We start from the raw sequence: 23,457 nt of genomic DNA, 5'->3' as shown, positions 1-23,457 counted from the left end.
TTTTCTCGAACCTGGCCCCGGCCCTCCCACCTGAGATATCAATGCGATCAGGGACATCCGTGTTTCAGGCCGCGAAGAGAAGGCAAGAAAACTCCGGGGGCACCTGGGTGGGGAGGACACGAAAGGGCCGTGCGTGGCCCCCCTGGGTGCGAGGACCCGGGCGGCGGCTGGGAGGGAGGAGGCGGCCCCCGCCCATCCGAAACCAGGTCCCGCAGAGGGCTCAGCACCTGCCCGCGGCTCCCGCTCGCTAAGGTGGGTGTGTTAGTACAGCTGTCTGGCTTTTAAGTGACTTTTGTCAGTGTGAAAGTGAAAGTCTGTTTGAGGAGCTGCGAGAACAATAGCCCAGAGCCCGGAAGAAGAGCTTGCAGCACAAAGGACCGAGACTACCCTCGTGTCCCTTTTCATTGCTTCTGATGAAAGATTTATAAGAATAACTTTAATTTTTTATGACCCCCTTTTTGGTATGACTATATTAGTTGTGTCAACTTCCATACACAGGTTCTCTTTAAATACCAAAAGGTCTGTGGGGAAAGTTGTTCAAGGAGGCTACAGGGACAGAATCACTTCTGGCCATCGTGATGGGTCCCTTCCTCCAGGAGGAGCTGCTTTGAGAGACCCAGAGATTTCCTTGAGAGATGGTTCCCTTCAGCCTCGAGGTCCCTGTGCCCCCGAAAGCGAACTGATCTTAAACCTTTCTAATGTGCCCGTTCAACCGCTCTTTGGAAGAACAATTATATTTGTTTTTCTTGGCTTCACCCTATTTAACAGGAACAGAAGTATAATAATCATTAATGGCCTTCCTCTTTTACTTCTCGAATAGCTGTCTCTACATTGAATCTTTCAGTTTGTGTCTCAGCCAAAAAAGCAGGGGTGGGGGGGGCACACAGATTGCATTGTTTTGTGTCATGTTACCAAAGAGCACTGACGACTGGCTTAAGGCAATCACTGAAGGTGACACAATATTTTCAAACCAGAATGATCTACTCTCCAGAACCAAAGTCCTAGGCCTCACCAAAAAGACCGGTTGCAGAAACACTCACTCTTGGAAATTTATACCGAGACACTTAAGAGAAATGAGGGAATGAGTTCTACATTTTCTGCCCTGCGGCTGAAAAAGAACCGAACGGGTTCCAGTGAAATCAAATCCGGGGGTGGGAGCAGGCTGAGGAAATTTGATTTAAAATATTATCGTCCACGTGAAAAGGGATCGCCAACTTCTGAACAAGCTTTAGGTGGCTAAATGAGTTTGTTTCATCCAGACGAAATAAACAGGCTGGTTTTCAAAAGGCTGTCAGAACTCCTCCAGACACTGAAGCCAGGATGGGCCGAGCACAATGCTAACGTCCCACCGAAAGCTCCAACCACCACCGGCGGCGGCTCTCCGCAGAGAACTTGCTCCCTTTCTCCTATTGATAACCCTTTGTGGGACGAAAAAAAAGAGCAGAGGCAAGGAGAAGTGAATGTCACACAATAGACATCACTCCCCACACTGTCTCTGAACTTCCCTCATCTCTGAAGGACAATTAATTATGAAGGCCTTAGGGGTAGGTCGAAGCAAGGGAAAGCCCACTGCCTTCCCAGCACTACGCTGCCACCTCTGTGCTTGCTAAATGCCTTCTCCTGTTGGGGCAGAGCCACCAAGAGAGCCAATAGATCATTGTGGGGGGGGGGGGGAAGCAAAAGATTTTTTTTGTGTGTGCGTCTGCCCTTGTATAATTCTATTCTCACTGTGAACTCATCCATACACAAAACACAAGGACAATTTTTTTTTTTTTTTTTTTTTTAAAGAGAGAAAAGCCACAGGGTAGGTTGCAGCAGAAACGGCCTCTCAGTGGTGTGTTAAAAAGGATGGTCTTTTCACCAAATCATTTCACAGAGGCAAAACAGACAAACACAAAGAGTTGAGACTTTTTCTCCGACATTAAATGGAGTAACTGATAAGGTCAGACATATGATACCTAAAGACATGAATCTGTGCACTCTTGAAGTCAAAGGGCCTCTCTGTGCTGAGGAACAATCTTTCAAAGGAAATAGATCATAGAACTCCACTGAATCCGCTTTAAACTTTATGAAGCAGGAGGAGAAAAAGCTCTAAGTAGGGAAGCTTGACAGAAGAGCCTTGAACTATTTTCTGAAGGAAAGATGAGACCCTCCCTAGGCTGCCACAAAACATTTTTTTTTTCTAAAGGCTTCTCTGAACTTTGATATGTGCCAAGACACTGCCATTGAAAGTTGTATAATTATGTGCTATAGCCACTGTGGAAAATGCTTTGTTCACCCCAACAAAGGACAATAAGCAAAGTGAAGCGACGTTACACTGGATCTTTTTCTTTAAGAATGTTGAGAAAGGTCACGGAATGCTATAACTAATAAAGCTGTTGAGTAAGGAGGTTTTAAAGCTGATCTTACTGTGCTTGAATGTAACCCAATGACAAAAAAGACACAGGGAGCTAAAAATGCAACGACATTACCAAACAGATGATAAATCAATGGTCCCGCTTCATTATACTGATCAACACCTCGAATCCCAAAAGGACAGTGGTGCAAAAACGAAGCTCCGCGCGCGCACAATCCTGCCTCTGCCCCCACCCTCTCCCGCCCCCCGCCCCCCCCCCCCTCCCGCCCCCCGCCCCCCGCCCCTGCCAGCCCACCTCGGAGCCGGCGTCTTTTGCCGTCCTCTCCCTCACTCTTCAGGCCCTCATTCTGTACAGGAATGTGTTCCCAGACAGCCATGTGTCTACTTATATTTAGAGAACATTCATTTAGTCTCTTAAAAGATCCATTTGGCTTGTCAGTGGCGGGACTGGCAGGGGAAGAAGCGGGAAGAGCGTCTTCTGGTCTCGCCGCCCACCGCCGCCCACCGAGGGTGGGGGTCACGTGATCCCTCGACCGCTCGCTCCGAGGCCTCCGAGGCCGAGACCGCAGCCCGCAGCCGCAGTAAGAGGGTTTCACCCGTGCGCCCGTTTCCCCAATGATCACTCAAATTTAAGCATCTCTTTGGAGCGGAGGGAAACGCTTCCTAAATCCACCTGTCCTCATTTTTCTTTAAAGAGATGACAATGTGAATGAAAGACTTCCAAACACATTCAATCTTCTTCAACGCGGGATGTGTGGGGAGCGGGAGGGCTGGGCGCAGGGGCAGGCGGGGTGGAGAGGAGGTGTTCAGCCCGTGCTGTTCAGTGTCTGGGGTAGGGGTGCGACGGGAGGGGCGCTGGGGGCTTATTTTCGCTTTCTAAGGGCAAAGCAAGGCAAGGCAGCAGCGGGTCCGCAGAACCACCCTTCTTGCCGGTCATGGGACGCCTGGAAAAGAGTCGATCGAACCCCAGGCTCTGGGACGGAGCATCTGCTGGGTGGGGTGTCAGTGTCTTAGGAGACGGCCTGTAGGAGCCCATTAATCAATGAGTCAGGTGCCCCCCATTCTGTTTCCTTCTCAGCCTCCCATCCCCGCACTTGGGTCTTGGGGAGGGGCGGAGCTAGGGGCACTCATAGGGCACTTGGACCCTGCCTGCAGGTAAATGCCTGGCACTGGCAGGCCTGGGAGGGCTGGCGGCCGGGCACGGAGGGGAGAGAGCTACCTCCTCCCAGGACCGCAGAATGACAGGGAGCGCGGGGGCAGCCTTGGAAATGGACAGCCATCATTACCTTCCTTCCTGCCCCAGTTGGGAGGGAAACAAAAAAGTAATAAAATCCAACTCATCTGCCTCTAAAGTCAGAAGTATCAGTATGATTTAAAAACTGGGAAGGCATCCCAACCCTCCTCTCCCTCCCCATAAAAAGATGTTGGAACCTCTTCAAAGGGAAGTGAGAATGAAGCATGGAAATATATACCATAACACCTGGAAAGACAAATTTATTGTTGCCAATCTCATTAAACGTGCGAAGTAGGAGTGAAAGATGCAGCCTGTAATTAAACACCCCTTTCCTGCACACCTTCACACACTCACCTTCAGAAGCGAGATGCCCCACCCCGAGCGAGGTGGCCAACTTTCCTTCCTCCAGCACAGACTGAGGGCGGCTGCGCATGGTGCGTGCCCCTCCCCCTCCGGGTCTTCTCCCACTTCCCCTGGGTCTTCTCAAGCTCTCACCACACTAAGTGCTGTGCCAAGAATCTTGGCCATTGTGTAAACTGATACAAAAGGCAGAACAAGCCCTCCTGTCACTTAGAAGGTCCTGACTCATAAAGGCCAGGAAACGCAGGGTCTAGAGGAGGAGAGAGATCGAAGCCACTCCCTCCTCGCTAGTGATAACCTTCCCATCTGCTTTATTTTCCTGCAGGCCAGGGGTCAGCAACCACTCTGGCCTTGAGAGCCAGGAGCAGCAGGGGCTGGAGGGGGATGGTGCTAGGCGGGGACAGAGGTGCCGCCAGCCAGCTTATGACAGAGGCAGAGACAGACGGAGCACAAAGCTGAAAAAAGACAAGTAGCAGAAGAGAAAGAAAGAAGAAAGTCATGGTGAAGGACCTTTCTCTCTTTCCCTGGCTCTACCTGTTCCCACCAGTTTAGAATCACTTAAAAAAACAGGATAAGGCTTTAGGCAAACTAAACGTTTTCTTCTAGTAACATCCACAGCGTTATTATTGCTCACATTAAATAAGTTAATACTGGTAAAACACTGAGAAGAGTGCCCAGGACACAGTACAGCCAATAAACGTTAGCTATCTTATTGTTGTCACAAACAACAGATTGAGAAACTTAAAAATGCCACCAATAAGCTGTTTTATTATTTGACCAACTAACATTTCATTGGGTGAATAGATAGTCCTCGGAATGGACTGGATCTTTGGGCAACATGTAGCCATAACTTCATGCTTCATCCCTGTCTAAAAATTAGGGGAAAAGGAAGAAAGAAAGAACGAACAAATGAACCCCACAAGATGTACCGTTCTCTACCTGGCCATCCTCTTTGCTCGCTCCTGTAAGACCACAGATTCACTTTACTTGATCTTAAAAGAAAGTTAAATACAAAAGTCAAGGAGTGCACAAAGCACCAGCTGAGATATTCTGCTCAAGGTGCTGGGGTCTGCTGTGGCTCACGGCCACCGCCGGCAGTGGTAAAACCACACAGATAAGACCAGTGGCTTTTTGAGCATCTCACTTAAGCACTGACTTCCATGCACCAAGGCACAGAAGGGAAGGGACCATCTCATCCGAAGCTTCTGTTAGTAAATGAGCCCAACTGGGAGGCGAAATGAAAATCTATTTAGCGACCGTCTGTGGCGGCGGGCGTGCGTGTACACGTCTGTGCCTATGGGCGAGTGGCGGGGACAGCGCGGAACCCATGTTCCTGCTCTGCGTCTTACCGCATTTCCGGAAAGATCCCAGTGTTTTACTGAAGAAGGAAAAGACCCAGAATAGACCAATAACTTGTCTGAAGTCACATGAGAAGTGACAAAACTGCTCCCAGGGCCCCATACTCCTTGCACTGAAGCAGTCTTAAAATAGACACTGCAGATAAAGGAGAGGTGTCCTGGCTGGAAGTGGGTATGATTCACAAAGAGAGAAATATCAGATGTTAATCACATTAAGGGAGGATTTAGATGCTGCTAAATGGAACAGCTTGTTGGGTACTTCTCGATGCCAGCCGCCCCTGCTTGTGTCATTTTGGCCCTTACGCTGTGAGCAGGGGCTTAAGTTCCAACCAGGTAAGGTTTAAGAACCTTAAAAATCCGAATGTGCACCATAAGGATTTGTCATCTCAGAGTGTATTACACAGCAAAAAGGCAGAACTCGTGGCGCGAATCTTGGGCAATTCTTTTAGAAAGCTTGACGCACGTCGCCGAACAAATATTTGCCATTATCAGCTGTAAAGAGTTCACTAGCATACACTTGAGTTCTCTTTGGGTAAAGTTTAGAGCAACAGACTCAACAGAAAGGGGGAGAAAAAGAAATGAAAAGTCTTCATAGGATTTCTTTAAAATGGTTAGCCCTAGTCCTATCGGTCAGCTCTAGAAGAAAATCCTGAGAGAGTTCTGTCAAAACTCTGAGTGTAAACCTGAGCTCTCTAACAGACTTTAAAACATGGACCCCTTTACAATGGAGAAGCAATGCAAGGATCCCCACTTGTAATGTGTTCAGCCAAAGAGAAACGTTGCTCGTAACACATATTTCACCGTGGATACCAAAGATACGTTGGCTTACAGTAGAAGCGTTCAAACTTTCAAGGGAAAACCATGACTTCCCCATGGCTAAGTTTCCACCATTGCTGCATGGTCAGCCACCATCCCTGATGTGCACTGCCAAAACCCATGTGAGAAGAGCCCCAAAAGGAAAGGGCAGGTCCCTTTCATTGACCAGTCTAGACCAAGATGCCCTTCTCTTCCTTTGAAGTAGCCAACTTCCTGGGTGTTTCTGGGTACCTATCTATGTGAGGAAAGCATGAATATTAACAGAACGTCCCCTGTAGGAGCCGATGGCAGAGAAGAACATTCCTATCCTGAAGATAACACAAGAAAAGAACTAACATGGCAAGCCACCCACAGCCTGTCTACACTCACCACTGGGGGTTCAGCCTGCAGAACTCTGCCACATTCCCACCTCTCGCTATTGTTGCCTCAGCCAGCAGGGCTCAGCAAAATGCTTTTGTGAGGGCTGGGAGATTCACTAGTGTTGTCGCATAGAGTCATCACGTTGCAATGAAAACGGTTTGCTGAGGCACAGCATTAGCCGGTAAAGAAACACCTTACTCATAGCCATGCATCCTTCATTGTTGTGTAGCCACTGCTTTCTGGGAATCATCTATACTGCTTTGTGTGTATCTAGAATATGCATGTTGTAGATACGTGTGTGTGTGTGAGGGTATGTGTATGCTGGTGAAGCTACACATAGGGATATAAACACCCTAGGCTCTCCCCCCAAAAGAACAAAAACAGAAACAAAACCATAAAAAGATGTGGATGGCTCTCTCATTAATACATACTAAGCAAATTCTCGTACCATTTCTTCCATAAAGGAAATAAATGCCGATTGAAGGAGAAACCACGGAATCACTCCCCCAGCGACCTTTCTAGACCTATTTAGAAAACAATGTTTGCAGCCACCATCGCACATAGCCTATGTCCGCTCAGTTGACATGCCGGAACCTAAGAGCAAAAAGGCCCGTTAGAGTGGGGACCTCTTCCCTGGAAAGGGGAGTCAGTGTGTATGGGTTCCTTGCTATAATTTCTCTGAATTCTTGGGTTCCCTTTTCTGTGGCCCATGGTTCTTCACGCAAGCAGCAGAGCCGGGGAATGGGAAAGGACGTAGGAGTGGGTCAGTCCCCCAGGACTCTGCCCATGGAGTGAAGGCTCCTCCTTCTGGCCTCACCTCTTCCCCTATTGCTGGATGCTCGTGTGAGATACCAAGACTAAAACAGATTTGTGGACATTGCCAGAGAAAATTAATTCTTTTTTTTTTTTTTTTTTTAAAGAAAAGGGAGATGACCAAACAATAAAGATGAGTTCCTACCTCAAAGTCATTTGCTTTATTGTAGTGCATGTTCAGAGCCCTGTAGAGCTCACAGTCTCTGGTTATAGACAGCTCTTCCGTACTGGTGACTCCATCGTTGATGGCTTGACGCGCGTACTTCTCCATCTGAATGTAGTAAAACTCACGGAAATTGCTAAACCACTTGATGAGCTGAGAGGTAATGCATCTGTTGAACTGTCAAATTTAAATGTTGGAAAGGATAAGAATATGGCCATTTTCTTCATTTATTCTTTAAGCATTTGAAGTCTTTTTAAAGTTCTCATTTCCTCCTTACTTGGACAGAGTATGTTCTGGATTCCACCAAAATGGTGGCAGGAGGGGTGAAAGCAGTAGTACATGTATAAGAGATTATAAAACCTATCAGCCATGGAAATCACCTCCCAGTCCTCCATATTTCCAATGAAAAACTCACATTCTAAATCTGAATTTCCTTAAGAAGCTGAATATCTTATTCTAAACACCGTTCTTCCTCTTTCAGTGGAACAAACAGCATTTGTATAGTTTTTTATGGAAATGCATTCAAGCCACAGAGTGCTGGGAAGAGTAATTACTTGCAAGTACAGCTTCCCCTGCTTTTCAAAAGTTCACGTTCCACCATTTTGCTTTTACGAAAAGACCTACATTGGTACCTGGTTTCACGAACCGAAAGAAATCCAGAAAGGATATCTGCTTTTCAGAAGCAAAGCAACAAGGGCAAACGGTGTTCAGCTTTACAGCGAGCCATTAGGGTGGTGGCACGCTCCCCGAGCAGCGAGAGGGGCCCCCCCCAAGCACCTTCTCCAGGAGCCAGGCTCAGTATCTCAGCATCATGGCACCATGGCTTTGCACTGTGTCTGTGAGCATCTGTGCTTTATCTTGATTTATTTTGTGCATCTGCTATCAAGAAGTGTCCTAGGGTATCAGAAAAGTCTAAGAGAGCTTATTTTTTTGGGTCTGGGAAGGCTCAACGTTTTTTCCGTATAAATTGATGGTAATTGGTCCTTGGCTTTCCGTCATTTGGGCTTATGAAAAGTTTTGTAGGAACGCTCTACTTTTGGGTAGCAGAGGAAACCTGTACCAGAGATGGTGAGCCACATGACCTCACCACTAGTGTGATTTCTTTCTTTTTTGTTTTTTTTAAATAAGAATTTGTGTCATCACATGACGACCTCGTGCAATGCCAGAAAACAACTTTCACACAAAAGGGGAGGAGTCTGGCATTGGCCTATGTTTTGGTAATGGGTGATCCCCATGGCCATTCGGCTGTGACTCCACTTTCTGTTTGCACACGGTGCTCACCTCTGTCTGGCCAGACCACTGTGCCTGTTTGCACACTTCCTACAGCCCATGCTGGGTAAGACCCACGTCCCTTTCTGTTTGAGTCTATGCGTTCGAAGGAGTGGTTAAGACAAGAGTACACAGATGGCCCAGACGGACACTTTATTACATTTTTTTTTTTTAAATGCCAAGTTACCATAACATGATTTGGCTTTAGAACTTTGTTTACCAAGGTTTCCTGATGACCTTTTAAATGAAGATGTCTTCCTGGATTCACTGCAAATGATACCATTCTTATTGATAGTCCTCTGTTCGCAGTAAAGGACAGATGCATCTCAACTTGCCAAGTCAAAACCAATAAATCCATAGCTTTATATCAGGCGGGCTGACAGACAACCCCCTACCTTTTGTCATCACAGGCATTCCCTTCCCTGGGCCCCCAGAAAAAGATGTACATTCATCAAAAATCAACAAAGACCACTTATCAAACAGCGGCCATGAGAACATCCAGACTCCCAACAAGATGACAGCTAAAGTGTGTACTGGGGCTGTAATTACTACACAGAAAGTTGTTTCTATACTAGCAAAGATAATAAATGAATGAAAATTTATGGCAGGGAATGGACATAACAAGGAAACAGAAGCAGGAAGACTGGTGTTTCTCCCAAAAGGCCACCTTGCATCATAATTGCCATGGAGTTGCAAGGGCCCTTACAGATAATTGACCAGAAAATGATTAAGTCATCAGCAAATCGCTTCTGCTTGCAAGAGTTCAAACATGTACTTAACCTATCCAAGAATTATATTTTCACTCTGTGTGTCTGCTCTGTCTCTATTCAGCCTTGCGGGGAACCCGATTAAAAAGACAACTGAAGGACCCCCGTTATCTGATCTTCTGGTTGCCGATTTCAATAGAACTTAAACCCATTACGATTTGCTGAACTTGGAGTTCTTTCCATTTTATCTCAGCAGTAAAATACACTGTCCAAATTTCCAGACACTGAGATAAGGACTACAGGCCCCCGTGACGGCTTACTGTTCCTTTTTAATTCTTTTAGAATAAGAAACAAAACATTACAAAATGATAGCAGGCTGTGCACTGGGGAATGAAAATTGCTTTGACATGGAGATTAGGCTTCTGCATTGTTACAAGACATTGTCTCCTATGGACAAGAGTACTGTAGAGGAAAAAAATAGAAGGGTATTTTTTTTCTAGAATGGTCATGAATGACCTAATGGGGGAGGACAAAAAAGTAAGTGCACTTGCCATTATTTAGGAATGGGACATAAAGGGAGATTTAAAGCTTATTGTTACAGAATGGAAATACCAGAGAGAAAGAATGGGCAAAAACAACAGACTCCCCCCGACACAAGACAAGTGAAATGACCAGCACAACAGCTTGGAGAACTGGGTTTCCCTCCACCAGAAGTGCACTGAAATTTGTTCTGTTTCCAGTTGCTGGCGAAAAGCAGAGGCAGCACCCACCCCCCCACCCCCTTTTCTAGATATTCACGCTGGGGGAGAAAAAGTGTTAAACTTTAAAGAGTTAATTTCCCCCCCTGTTCTGTAGTGGCTTACAAGAAAAGGATCAATTGTTCTATAAAGGAAAGCTCTGTAGTGTGTTAATGTGTTACTGCAAAAACTAATCGCTACAATAAAGAGGCTGTGTTTCCACAGTGTGTGAGTCTCTGTGACTTTGATTAATGCTTCCCACGGGACATCTCAGCCTCAATATGGGCTGAAGAAACTTCCTAAATATTCAATGAGCATGGTCAAAAGATGTATAAAACAAATCAATCTGACACCTTAATCTGGCTAGGCAGCAGTTGACTCAAGGGGTGGAGGGAATGAGATACATCATTTAACACTGCCGGCTTGAAAAGCTGTGAGCGTCTGTTCTTCAAAGCTAAAATGACACTGAATCTGTTGTACTTAGTGGTCTAAGAGTTATTAGTTGATACATTAAAATCAGCCCCCAGTAGGTGCACAGGAAGATGGAAGGGCCCCATCAGTCCTCGGCATGTCCTGTCCATTTGCCTTCTTGCTCTTCTCGAAGGATTTTGAAGCCTTGGTGAGCTGAGCTTTTTGTCTGGCTAAATGTCACGGTGAGGGGATGGAGTTGGTCTCTGTGAGAACGTGCCACTTTGTTTAGATTCTTACTCTAGGCATGAAACCAAGTCAGCCGCGGTTTCATCCTTTGTATAGATCATCGCTGGACAGCTCTCACCAAGCCAGCATCTGAATCGTGAGAGGTGTTCCCCCACCCCTTTCTTTCCAGAATAATTTAAAAGCATTCATCTCCTGCCCAAATGGAAGTCACTTGCGGAGAGGGAAGAGCTCTATCCCTCCCTAAGGAAAAATGCAAGGCAGGGCATACCACCCTGCCTGGGCTCACCTTCTGGGGCCCATCAGAGGATGCACTTGGTCTAGCATGATCTTCCAACTGTGTCTGATGACACCTAGGCTACGCTTGACTCATGAAACAAAATATTTTCCACTTGTGTTACTTCTCCTGTTTTTGTTTTTGTGTTTTTTTTAACTTGCAAAACTAACTTGGGGTCCCCAATTTGAAATGAAATGACTGATGATTTGGAAAGGTATGTTTTGCTAGGATTAGGAATTTTCACTTAGATGAAGTCAGCCACAATCAAGTAAGTATAAGCTTGTGTTGCTGGGAGAAGTCTGACTTGGTCCACAGACACATGACTATGTCTTTCTCAAGACAGGTGATATAGGCTCTCACCTGTTAGAAATTCCCAATGTCCTTCCCCTAATTTCTAGAGATCTCTTAATTCTGTAGTGGTTTTCTTGAATCTACCTACAATGAAATAAAATTTTGGGTTGCATATTCATATGTAGAGAAACACCTAGTTATTTCCGTCTTGCAAGTAAGTATCCACGTTTATATATCTATATCTAGAAATAAGTATGTATGTATATATATGTACATATATACACACCCACTTTATTATGTATCTATACATTTATAACATCCATATAAATATACATGTATATGAGCCTATGCATTGTCGGCATTCAAATTCTGGATTTTCTTTACTATTAAAAAGTCCAAGCATGATCTGCTATTGTTTTCTACCAAGTTTCTGGAACACCGTGCCTGGACTATCCTTCCCTTTTCTATGCATGCCTTTCCAATTTCATCAGCATAAGCTCAGGGAATACAAATTCATTTATTACTAGCCAAAGAAAAAACATAATTAGCAAAGTTAAAAATGTATAATTCATTCCAAAAATAAAAGAGAAATGACCTTCGGTGATTTTCTGCTATGCATTATATGCCCTACCGTTTCCCCTCCATTAGAGTGGATAATTGGGAATTAACCAGACTCACGTATACTTTAACAGCCTTCTCTCCCAGTATGGATCGAGTATGGATAGAATCTATCATCTGAATATCAGAGCTTTTTTAAAAATAAAATATTCACCCCGGTATTTAATTGTTATTTACATAGTGATTATTTGCAAAGCTCAATTACTAGATGCATTCTAGAGGAAGAACAATTTCTTGTCAGTTTACACTGCCGAGTATTTATAAAGATTACAGATTAACCACTACAGATTAACAATCTCCCCCACCCTTGCCCTTCTCCCCCAGCCCACGAATGTTTCTCATATTTACATGTACTGTTGGATAGTGTTGCTGGCTCAGAATGGCTGCTGCTTTCCACCCTCCCGGGGCTGCGTTTCCAATGGTGGGTGAGAGATCCCTATGGATGCAGTTTGTAAAGCGCTATGGCCTCCTTCTTAGGAAAAGCACTATCTAAATAATATAAGGGATTGTCTTTATTATAATCACAACAGTGCTGATCATTGCACTAAGAGGAGTGGAGGAGGTAACATGGGCACCTAGACACACACACACACACACACACACACACACACACAGGTGCACAGTAACACTTTCTTCCTCTCGTCCATGTCCCCCCTTCTTCCTGGAACTTGGGTGTTGAAAGGACTGCTCCCCACCCCCGGCCCCCAAAGAACTCTGCCAGGTTCCATTAGGCTGCAGAAGCTCTCCAGTCTTCAACCAGTTGGCAAATTCCCTCCCTGGTGTCTGTTTCAGATGGTCCCCCACGAAGTCCAAACCCTCTTCCTGGGCCTACCGTGTCACTCAGCCTTGTCTGTACTTGAACGATCCTCAACCAGCCCTCCAAGTTACTGCCTCTCTGGGCCTTCCTATCCGGCCCAGAAGGCTGGCCCTGGAAGTTGGGGGGACACGCCTGCCACTTAAGGAGCTCCCCCCAGGGAAGGAGGAAGATAAAAGGCTGAAGTGGATACACACTTCAAAAGCTAACAGAAGGGAAAACAGAACTTTTCTTATAACATCAGTGAAGGAAATGAAAATGAGTTGGCCTGCAAAAGGGGGGTGCAGCGCGGCCATGGGGCCACGGGGCTTGAAACCCTCTGCTTGGAGGGAGTGGTGCCATGGTAAAAGTCTGCTTTGGCAGCTCCTGAGTTCTCAGTGGCAGGAATAAGAACTTGTACACATGGGGGTGGGCAGCGGGGGGTGGGGGGGGGGAAGGCACCCAATCCTAATAAACTAATCTCAGCTAATGTAATGTTTATCGAGTTCCTCGGATAATGATACCATGCATGTGATTATCATCATCAAAACCCAATCTATGTTTTAAAAAGTTGCAGATGATTAACACAACATCAAGTTGTTGCAAACAATTACTTAAAACCCACACACAGACACAGACACGCACACACACATCCACACACACACAGAACCAGGAGGTCCCCGTATTCTGTAGAATGAGGGAGGCTGCAGCTGTAGGCCGACAGCTTTCATATCCTCATTTGAATAATGTGTCCTGAATCTGTCACTTTATTCATTCTCCTTATGCTCAGTGTACTCTACATCAACAACAAATTAAGTTGTAAATAAGAGACAATCATCACTTTTGTTTTTAAGCAGCTACTGCATAGAGAATTTCAATGTACGCTCCTTTCGACAGGGGGGAAAAAGAGGTGTTAGAGTTTGCTTTCCTAAGCGCAAATATGGGGAAACCAACAGAAACAAAAACAGAAAACAGTTTACTGTTGCTGAAGGGAGGGGAAAAAAAAAAATTCTGGGAAGCACACCCATTCAGGGCTGGCTGAAATTTCTCCCAAGAAGTGACTAAGACATACAAAGCAAGAGGCTAAGTTCCCACATCACACTGGAAACCCATGTGACTTGGTACCAGCCTCCTGGTCTTATGGGGTATCTTTGCCTGGCACGGCTTTTGACAAAAAGACAAGTGCATTGCATCAGTTAAACACAGGTGTATTCTTGGATTGATTTTCACACTCATCTCCGCTAACTTCCAAGAGTTTAAATCACGACCACATGCACAGAGACTGATAAACGACCGATGAAAAACATCCTTACCTTCACATCGGAGAAGTAGGTCTTCAGCATATTTGAGCTGGGATAACGGGTATAAAAGAACATGAGCTTTGCTTTTTTCAAGTGATTGGGTGACAATCCTTCCTGCATGTAGGAGGCATTTCGTTAAGGAAAAAAATGTCTTTAAACACAAGCACTCACCACCCACTCCCCCAAAGAACCCGGAGGCCCATCAAGCAGCTGAGGGTTGGGGGGAGGGTAGAATTCTGGAAGGTCAATGGCGCGGGCCATGGAATCCATCACTACGCTGCTGCCCCTTGCTCTAAACGACCCCCGCTGGTAAGAAACGGCCAGGTGTAATGGTGAGGGTGGACACCGGGGTTGCAGAGATCTTGACAGCTCCGTGGTGAGGATGGCAACACCTTCCCCCGTCCGAGGTCCTTATGCTCCCTATACATTCACTTGTTGCTAAGGAGACAAATGCACCCAACACGGATTGTACAACTCTTAGCCTGAGAGTTTTTTTCTTCTCTGCAATTACAGTTCTGTTTGTTCTTCTCTCCCCGCTCTGCAGTTTACATCAAGTTATTATCCTAATGTGCATGAAAATATAAAATGCATTATTTTGAACACTGTCGGACAAGCTGCGTATTTTACCTTTTAGTGCTAATCTAATGGAGCATCTTGACTCACTTTCTTCCTATCTTATTATTATATCCTTTTAATTGTTTCCTTTTAAATAGCCGCAACTTGGGAGGGGTAGTTTTGGCACAGAAGGCGCCGGGAGGGGGTGTCGCTTTTGTTAAAGCAACGATCCAAGACCAAATACAATTTGCCTCTCCTGGATTTATAGTTAACTCCTTTGAGAGTGGCACAGTGGCGGGGGCTAGCAAATCAATAAATGTGGGTTAGCAGATCAATAAATGGCCACTTACCCAAAATAAGAAGGCCTATTTATCTGGAAACATCATTACCTTTTAGATCTGTAAACAGCAGCAACTAAAACAGTTCCCAAGAGAATGTGAGGCTAACCATAACAATCCAGGCTTCCTGATTCTCCCCCAGATTCTTGGCAGTCCTCAGCAGACTCCGAGCTGGGATGGCTCTGGTCACATCTGTGCCGCAGCCTGGCCCTGCCATTTCCTCAGCAAATTAATGGCTTTATAATTTATCAGAAATGAAGATGCACGTGGAGAAAATCAATGTGGTCCCCCACAAGGTCAATTAAGGGTCCTTCCTAGAAGCTTCTCTAAGGATTTTCTCTTAAAAGAGAGTCTGGGAAAAATAAGTAAGAAAAGAAAAGAAAATCTGCACTTAAGTGTGTGCGTGCACACACGTGCGCGCGCACACACATCTTACTAGGCAACAAAAATGCCACACCTGGTGAAAAAAGGTAAAAAAAACAAAACAAAACAAAGAAAAACCTCATATTTAGGAAAAGTCAAGGTTTCTAAATGACCTCCATCAAGAACAGCGTGACCACTCTTAGGAAGAGAGAGAAAGCAGGAAGTTGGTAGCGACGCATAATCAAATTCACACTGATAAGCTCGAGACCACTTCTCGCAGGGTGTTGAACCAAATATTCTGCTGGAGGTTGGATCCACTCGCATTCCATTTAACATCATGCAACCTTTAAAAGATCATCTTGGTTTGTAAACAGAGAAGTTCAGTCTTGCGCTACCCCCCCCCCCGCCCTCCCCACGGACAATACGGACTGAAGGAAGAAATTTCGATTTTCTGTCTGTGAGCCAAAGCAGCTTCACTGAACTTGTGTTTTTGTTTCAGATCCGTAATGATCACAAAGACGATAATTTATGACTGACATACTTCTTGTGCCAAGGAAAGAGCTGAAAGGCCCTCCAGTAACCTCCATTAGAACGGTAGAGAAGACTAAAGGAGCCCAGCACACTTCAGGACCATCTGTCCAAACGGGTAAGTGAAAGAATAGTGGCAAGCTGTCTCGCCTTGCCTTGTGATAAGAGTTTTTAGGCAACTCCAAACTTCAGCAGACACTCTCAGATCTGGGTTCTAGTCTTTTCTTCAGATGGGCAGATGAAAAAACAACCTTGCGCACTGAATTATTAGCAGGGGAAAATTTCTGAATGGTTTAAAAAAAATGTGGTCTACTGCAAAACACCCTGTTTTGCTGTGATTCTCGGAGATAGAACTACCAGAGAACTTCCTGACGCTTTCAATAGGCTTAAATCATGCTTCGATGTTTTAGCTCTTTTTATTTAAAAAACAACAACAAAACAAAATAAAACAAAACAAAACAAACCACTATCCGTCTTATTTTGATCAGGATTTAGAGGCTTTTTAGTTCATGAAAAAAATGATTCTGATTCCAGTGTCTCAAGTTCGTTTTGCTTTAAAATGTTTCCTGTTGGTAATACTTAGAATTGGTCAGTTGAAATGGAACAGAGAATAAATCTTTATCTCTCGCTCGTCGTGTAATTAAGATAAAATTCCCATAAAATATATGTTTCTAATAAACTATTAAAAATAGCTAATGAAACATTTAAAAGCCAACAGTTAGATAATCCTTTTTTTTCCTCCTCAAAATAAATCTGAACTGACCAATTGGTTAATTTCCCTTTTAAGTGCTTGTGCTGAAAAGCAACTGTTCTTCCAAGAAAGCACTAGCTGTTTCCAGGATACTTACACACGCACAATGACTCATGATGGAATAGATTCAGTAAACATACAGCTGTACTGAACACGAGCTAAGCTCCATTCAAGGCCAGGAAAGAAAATGAGCACAAATAAATATTAAGGAGGTAAGGGGGGGATGGGGTGAGGGGGATAGAACGCAAACAAGATCTGTCCCAGCAGCTCATGTGGCTTTGCCTCAATTCTCTTAGCCATAGCTTTGTGAAGACAGATGACATTCAATTCTATGTGTAATGCAAAATAGACAATAACTACTGAAACTTGAGACAGCTGCCAGGTGTAAAAAAAAAAAAAAAAGAAAAGAAAAAGAAAAAGAAAGAAAGAAAAAAGAAAAAAAGAAAATGAAAAAGGAAAAAAAAAGGATGATAAATCCATAAATTAATGAAAGACATCTGCTCAGGAATAGAAAAGATCAGAGAAGTGGGTACTGCAGCTGAACCTGCGGTGGGGGGGGGTGCGGGGGGGGCCTCGAACAACCTGGGAATCGGAGTGTTGTCTGTTTACCAAGCTCAATATAACCTTACCTACACCGTGGTGGCAGGGGAGGAGCAGGGCCACCAAAAGGCAAATGCAAGAAGTCATTGTGAGTGCTAGAGGAAGGGGATGTTTCCCCCCCTCAGCTGAACTCTGAATTGTGGCTAGAGATTTTACCAGCTGTACTTCCAACCGAATTGGATTGGGGCTACTTACTTACATTTTCTAAAATGCTCTGAAACCCAAAGAATTTTTTTTAGCACTCTCCTGATGCTCTGATTTGCTGTTTCCAAGAGGATTTCTCCCTCAAATGGGGAGAGGATCTAGACGGTCTCATTTAATCAAAGTGATAGAACACGCTGTTACTCCATTAAGAAGTTGAACTCATAAGATGTGTCACTTATGGAAATTAAAAAAAAAATATTTACTGAATAATTTTTTTGGTGGGGTAAGAACCCAGAGTCTCTCAGTCTTTTGTGTAAATGTTTTCCCTGTAGCTCATGAAGCTAATAGAATCACTGTGGCTCCACAAGACTTCTAAAAATGTCTACGGACTATTTCACATATCAGATATTCATTTTTAATTCATGTTTTCCAGTTATATTTTAGTTTCAAATTACCAAACAATTTTCCTTTCCTAAACCTGAAATGCTTTAAATATTCTCCCCCAAAGTCAAGTCGGGGATGCTGGCTGTCACAGGAAAGGGGCTCATGTTCTCCACTGGTGCATCTTAAAGGCTCCTAAGACTACTCTCCGGCTTAGACTTGGGGACATGCAAATGTCTGAGGCCCAAACAAGGCTGTTTTTCTTGAGATGCAAAGAGGATGAATGACAAGGAACACCATGAAGAAAAACAATTGGCTGTCTCTTTCTTTTGGAATTTGAATAAAACTTAGTATTTGATTAAATAGATTCATTTGCAAAGATACTGAACGAACACACACGTATCCCGGAGATGTGCGCTCCTGGAGCAGGTGCACGGACATTGAGTTCAACAGGCACACATTCACTACTTCCTTTGGATTACAAAAGGATAACGAGGTAGTGTGTTTATATAGATTACATATGCTTCATGTGCTGAACTTAGAATGGATTTATCTGATAAGCTGGTGTTCTTAATAGTTCTTATCTTGGCGACTTTGTTCAAAGAAGCACACGATGCCCTTTGAAGTGGGAAGGAATCATTCCTTAAGAATTATATTATTCATTACTATTGGAAAAGCCATGACCACAAAGAAAAACATAAGAAGGACAACCATAGAGGTATCATTTCATCCTTATTCCTACTCATGTCTATTGAATTTTTTTTCTAGGAATAACTCGATGGTTCTAAGGTGGCCTTATATACCTAAAACTGAAGTAAGACACCACACTCCAGGATTCCCAGAAGAATTCTTTCAACTAAAAGCTTGAGAATTTTGCCTACACGCCATCGGGTAAGTCAAGGGAAGAACTCCTTGCCATACAAGGATGGAGACAGGAGACCAGTGGACCCAGTCTCCCAAAAACACTCAGACCCTCATTGGCTTCAGAATCATGGGGATTATAGAAAGGGTTGCTTGCCTATCTTCTTCCCAAGAAAGAATGTATCAGTGGGGTGAATGGTTAAAAGTACGGCATGATGGAGGGGAAAGAAGCAGAGGCTAGAAGGCCAAAAGTGGGACACGTAATCATTAACTGAGACAAGGTTTAGCTCCATGAAAGAAACAGCTCCTGGTGTAAGCAACATTTCATACGAACACAGGTGTTTCCAAGCCATCCCTGTTCAACAGCCTCTTATATTGGTAGGAGAGGGACGTTATTCAGCTGAAGAAGCAACTATATTCTCCTTAAAGCCTTTGATATGTATAGAAATAAAAGGAACTTCTTTCTATTCAAATCCTCTAAATTCTTCAGGGGATTTAGAGAGCATGAGACAATGAATGTAGCCAACACTTAAAGCAATCTAAAAGATTTTTTCCTAGAAGACCCAACTTACATTTAAAAAAAAAAAAAAAAAGGCACAGGCATAAAGATCTGGTTATGATAAAGAGTCTAATAAAAAAACAAAACAAAACCATAAACTGGTTAGAGTTTAGTGTGCACTTATGGGACTGTGAGACCTGGCTTTAAATATTCCTCAAAATGAGTATGTCCCTTTCCTCTGAGTGTGTGTGTATGTGTTTGTGTGTGTGTATGAGAGAGAGAGAAGGGAGAGAAACAACCCACCATCATGACTACAGCCTTCAAAATGAAGTAAGATAGGGTCTAGCCCTGGACCTCAGCCTTGTGTGTATCTCAGAAGATCCTCTTCCACCCAAGGAAAACCATTCCAGGCCCTGCATCTTCTTGCCTGGCCTTTCTCATCGCCGACACTATATGGCAATCACTTTGACCGATGTTTATTGCCTGTTTATAATGTGCAAGGCACGGTGCTTGGCACAGCTTTGATTCATGGCTGGTAGATTACATTTTAGGTCTTTGGAAGGTAGAAGTTAAATTAGCAACCAAGCCAAGACTCAATTTCTGTTTCTAAATCTAAGTCCTCAACATCTTCATCTTCCTTCCTTCTCGAGACATTATTCTCTTCTTCCTCACAGTGGAAAGAGAACATGTTTCAGTGCCCCAAGTGGGTCTCATACTCGTGGCTCATCTTAGCAGTCATCTTCGCTACTGTCCTAAGAGCTGGTTAGAAGAACGGCCTTCCCTACACAGAAAAATGTATTTCCACCATAGCTGGGACTTTGCACTTACGTGGCAGCGTCTGGAGTGGGCTTAGATACTAAAATGTCAATCTCTAGTCATCAGGACAATTGCTCAAAATCCTGAATTTAGCAACAGCCAACTTAATTGCTAAATTTTATGTCCATCTGGCAATTGATTATAAAAGAAACATGCCTCTACCTGCCCCCAAATGCTACTATTCGACTACCCCCAAACACCAACAACCACAAGAGTTTTTAAATTTTACTGAAAGGACCAAATTACAGAGGAAAAAAAAATGTCCATTAAAAATAGCTGGAGTTCAGGACAGGTCTAATAAAAAAAATATAACTGGCACCTCTCCCTAAAAAGTCAGGTTCAAAATATAAAAGTCATAAAAAAGAGCCATTTTTACGTCGAATACAGCTGAGTTTTATATTTAATTGTGCTCTCTTGCTTTCCAAAATAATTTGCTTTGTGTATGTTAGGACAAAAGATTTCTGTGTATGGCTGAACAGAGGTTAATCATGCATAGAGGCAGCTGCACCAGACCCAAAGAACAGACCTTGGGTGAACGAGAGAGAGAGAGAGAGAGAGAGAGAGACCGACCAATGCCGTCTGAATAAATCAGTACCTGTATATTTCCTTAAAGAAACACCAACAATGACAAATGACGTTACTTAAAGATTAAAGAGAGACTCTGCCTCCCCCCTCCCCCACCCCTGTGTCCATTTTTCTCTCATGGGAGCCTCCCACCAGTAAAGTGCTCTTCATAAGATTAAATCAGGTCTTCTTTACATGGCCCAGGAGCCTTGCAGATGGTTTAAAGGGAGAATTCTTCTTATGGAATCTTAGGGATCTCAAAACTGACTTTTCTCTTGACTCCATGATAAAGCTTAACACCTTTAAAAAAAAAAAAAGAAAAAGAAAAAGAAAAGAAGAGAATGCAGGAAGAAAGCAGAAAAAGCACTGCTGAAAAGCACATATTAAATACCAGCTCTCTGAGGCAATTAACAACTTGTGAAAGTTGGAAAGATGTAGGTTTCCTGCGAAGCTTTTGTGCCATCAGGAGTGCAGCACGTGTGCTGATAAAAGCCTATTACTCTGAATAATAGGAAAGATTGCGTTCCTAAGAAGATACTAATCTACGTTATTCTATATATTGTGGACACCCGACCTTTGGGGAAGCCTTTTGGTTTTGTTTTGTTTCGTTTTCCTCGCGGGGGTGGAAAAGAAAAGGATATTGCACTTCCCGAATACGGTGAGATTTCGGACATGTCTTGAAGATCGCCACACTCGGACTTGATGAGCGACAGGGAGAGCCCTTCTGCGGTGCTGGGCGGGTGTGCTGGTGAACAAGGATGGTGGCTCAGGTGGTGGGATGACATCTTGGTCCTCAGACTCGTGGTCTCCCTAGTTAAGTCTAAGGATTCGGGAGAGGCTCTGTCTTTTCCCGAGAAGGAGCCGGAGGGAGCACCTAATGGACTCTGAAATGGGTAGGCCATCAGGGGAAGGGGGAAGGGGTGGCGGAAGGTGGACGTGGTGAAGCCAGCGGTGGCGGAGAGAGGCGACTGGTGCAGGGGCTGGTGGTGGCCGCCGGCCGGGGGGCCAGTGGTGGCCTGGTCGGAGGAGTTTTTGCGGACCACCAGGGGCAGTGCTTCCGTCTGGTCTGTGGAACTGGGCATCTGCACGTTGCCAAAGGTGTCCAGAGGGTTCGGAATGATGACGTCGCCGAAACACTGCAGGCGTTGGTTGGCGGTGTGGAAATTGTGGTTCTCCCCGTTGACGGCGAACCTGGCCTGGGGGATCTGGAGAGGCGGGAAGACCTGAGGAACCTGGCGGGAGGGTTTGGCTGCAAAGACTTTGACCACAGTGTCCACAACTTGCGACATGGCAGTGTTCAGTTCCTGCTTCAAGGTCTCGGCCAAATGTTTGCCTTCTGGTTGTAAGGAGTTTGGCCCGTGATCTCTCTCTTTGTTGTTGCCTTCACGTTTCGGCTTGTTCTCCGCCAGCTCCTGCTCCCTGATCAGGGCGCGGGCTCGGTCGATGAACTGTCCCGGGTCCAGCTCGCACATCTCGGTGTCTGACCGCCCCACGGAGTCCTGGGCCCTGGCGTCCAGGATCTCCGAGCGCATGCTGTCTTCAGACAGGTTCCCATCTTCATCATTTTCAGAGTCGGTGCTGTCATAGATTTGGTAGAACTTCTCCTGCAGCTGGCGCAGCTGTTTCTGCATGTCCTCCAGCTGCTGCTTCAGCTGTCGGCGCTCCTCTCGCTTCTGTTCTTTTCGGGCTGAAACCAGCTGCTGGAAACTCTGTTGCTGCTGCTGGGGCAGCTTCTGCTTGCGTTTGTTTTCTCTGTAACTTTCTCGGGGACTCACAGACTGCGGGGCCATCTCTCTTTCATTTTCATTGCCCCTTAATGCCACGCTGGGGGAATGGCTCATCCCCCGAATGATGTTCTCAACCCGGGCCCGCTTTGCTCTCAGGTGCTCATCACATAAGCGATCCATGTCGAACTGGCTCATGGTAGGCCTGCCGAACGGGGAAAGACACTCTGGGGGGCTGTCTCTTGAAGAGTTGCTGCATATATCCTCCTGATGTACTTCGGAGCCTGTACTAGAGAGACCGCTGGCTTGGAAACTGGGCTCCGTGCCACCATTTTTGTTCATGTTATTTTTCAACAGCTGGGAAATTATGGTTGCTCCTGGAAAAGGCATCATGGCATCTTCATACGAGTTCGCCCTCTTCAGCAGCTTGCGGAGTACGTTTGACTTTTCCCCATCTGCATGCTGAACCACGGAATATTCAACATCCTGCTCAGAACCTTGGGGATTCATGGCACTAAAAAACGTCGCTCTTGCCTTAGCAAAAAATGCAGATGCTGTCCCTACCGTCCTTTTCACTCCAATGTCAACTCTTCTCCTCTTGGTCTGCCGGCTTAAGAGGGCTGTGCTGTCATGGTCAGGCATCACTGGACAGCTACTGTGCCATCTTCAAAAGCTCGTCAGCTGGGCACAGCTCAAGAATCCCGGGACCCTGGCCAACAGAACAAAAGGACTGATGAATCATTTTCTTTAAATTTCTCCAAATTTCCTGACCTCAATCCTGAATCAAATGCAAAATGCATAGGCTCTGGGATTTATGGCACATTACAATTATTGCAATTTATTATGCACTCTGCTTGAAATGAAACATTTTTAAATATTTCTGCTCCACTGGTTTAAGATGGATTAAGATTAAAAAAAAAAAAAAAAGCAAAAACTGCTTAAGCACCAGTAATATGATTCTCTTTCACAAATGCCTAAAATGATACTGTTTATCTTCAGAAGAAACAGTAGATTATAAGAACACAGCCTCTGACAACCAATTGATTAAATTTTGGGCATTGAGATTCATATTACAGAAGAAGATGAAAGTGGTCTATACTTAAGAAATAAGGTTCAATTTTGAGGCCGGGTGAAATCTGGGTGAAAAATTCCATTTCTGAATTAAAATTATTGTGGTTTTAATGCTATTAAAGGAAAAGGACTTGAAAATAAATGCAAATACTTAA

General features: G+C 44.6%; 1 protein-coding gene across 7 annotated transcripts in view; it reads right to left on the bottom strand.

Moving 5' to 3' along the window:
* Nucleotides 1-23,457, bottom strand: part of PROX1 (prospero homeobox 1) — a 52,406-nt gene that overhangs the window by 21,376 nt on the left and 7,573 nt on the right. For all 7 annotated transcript variants that reach the window (XM_059412682.1, XM_059412689.1, XM_059412683.1 and 4 more), the window contains 3 exons: nt 21,149-22,940; nt 14,120-14,227; nt 7,443-7,637 (listed from right to left, as the gene is read on the bottom strand). In XM_059412682.1, the coding sequence (XP_059268665.1) occupies nt 7,443-7,637; nt 14,120-14,227; nt 21,149-22,873 (2,028 nt within the window). In that variant the 5' untranslated portion in view covers nt 22,874-22,940. The remainder of the gene's footprint in view (nt 1-7,442; nt 7,638-14,119; nt 14,228-21,148; nt 22,941-23,457) is intronic.

Source organism: Mustela nigripes, chromosome 10 (assembly GCF_022355385.1).
Source record: "Mustela nigripes isolate SB6536 chromosome 10, MUSNIG.SB6536, whole genome shotgun sequence".
In the NCBI taxonomy this organism is placed as follows: Eukaryota; Metazoa; Chordata; class Mammalia; order Carnivora; family Mustelidae; genus Mustela; species Mustela nigripes.
Note: the sequence above shows the minus strand (reverse complement) of the source record. Positions and strands in the feature narration are given on the sequence as shown.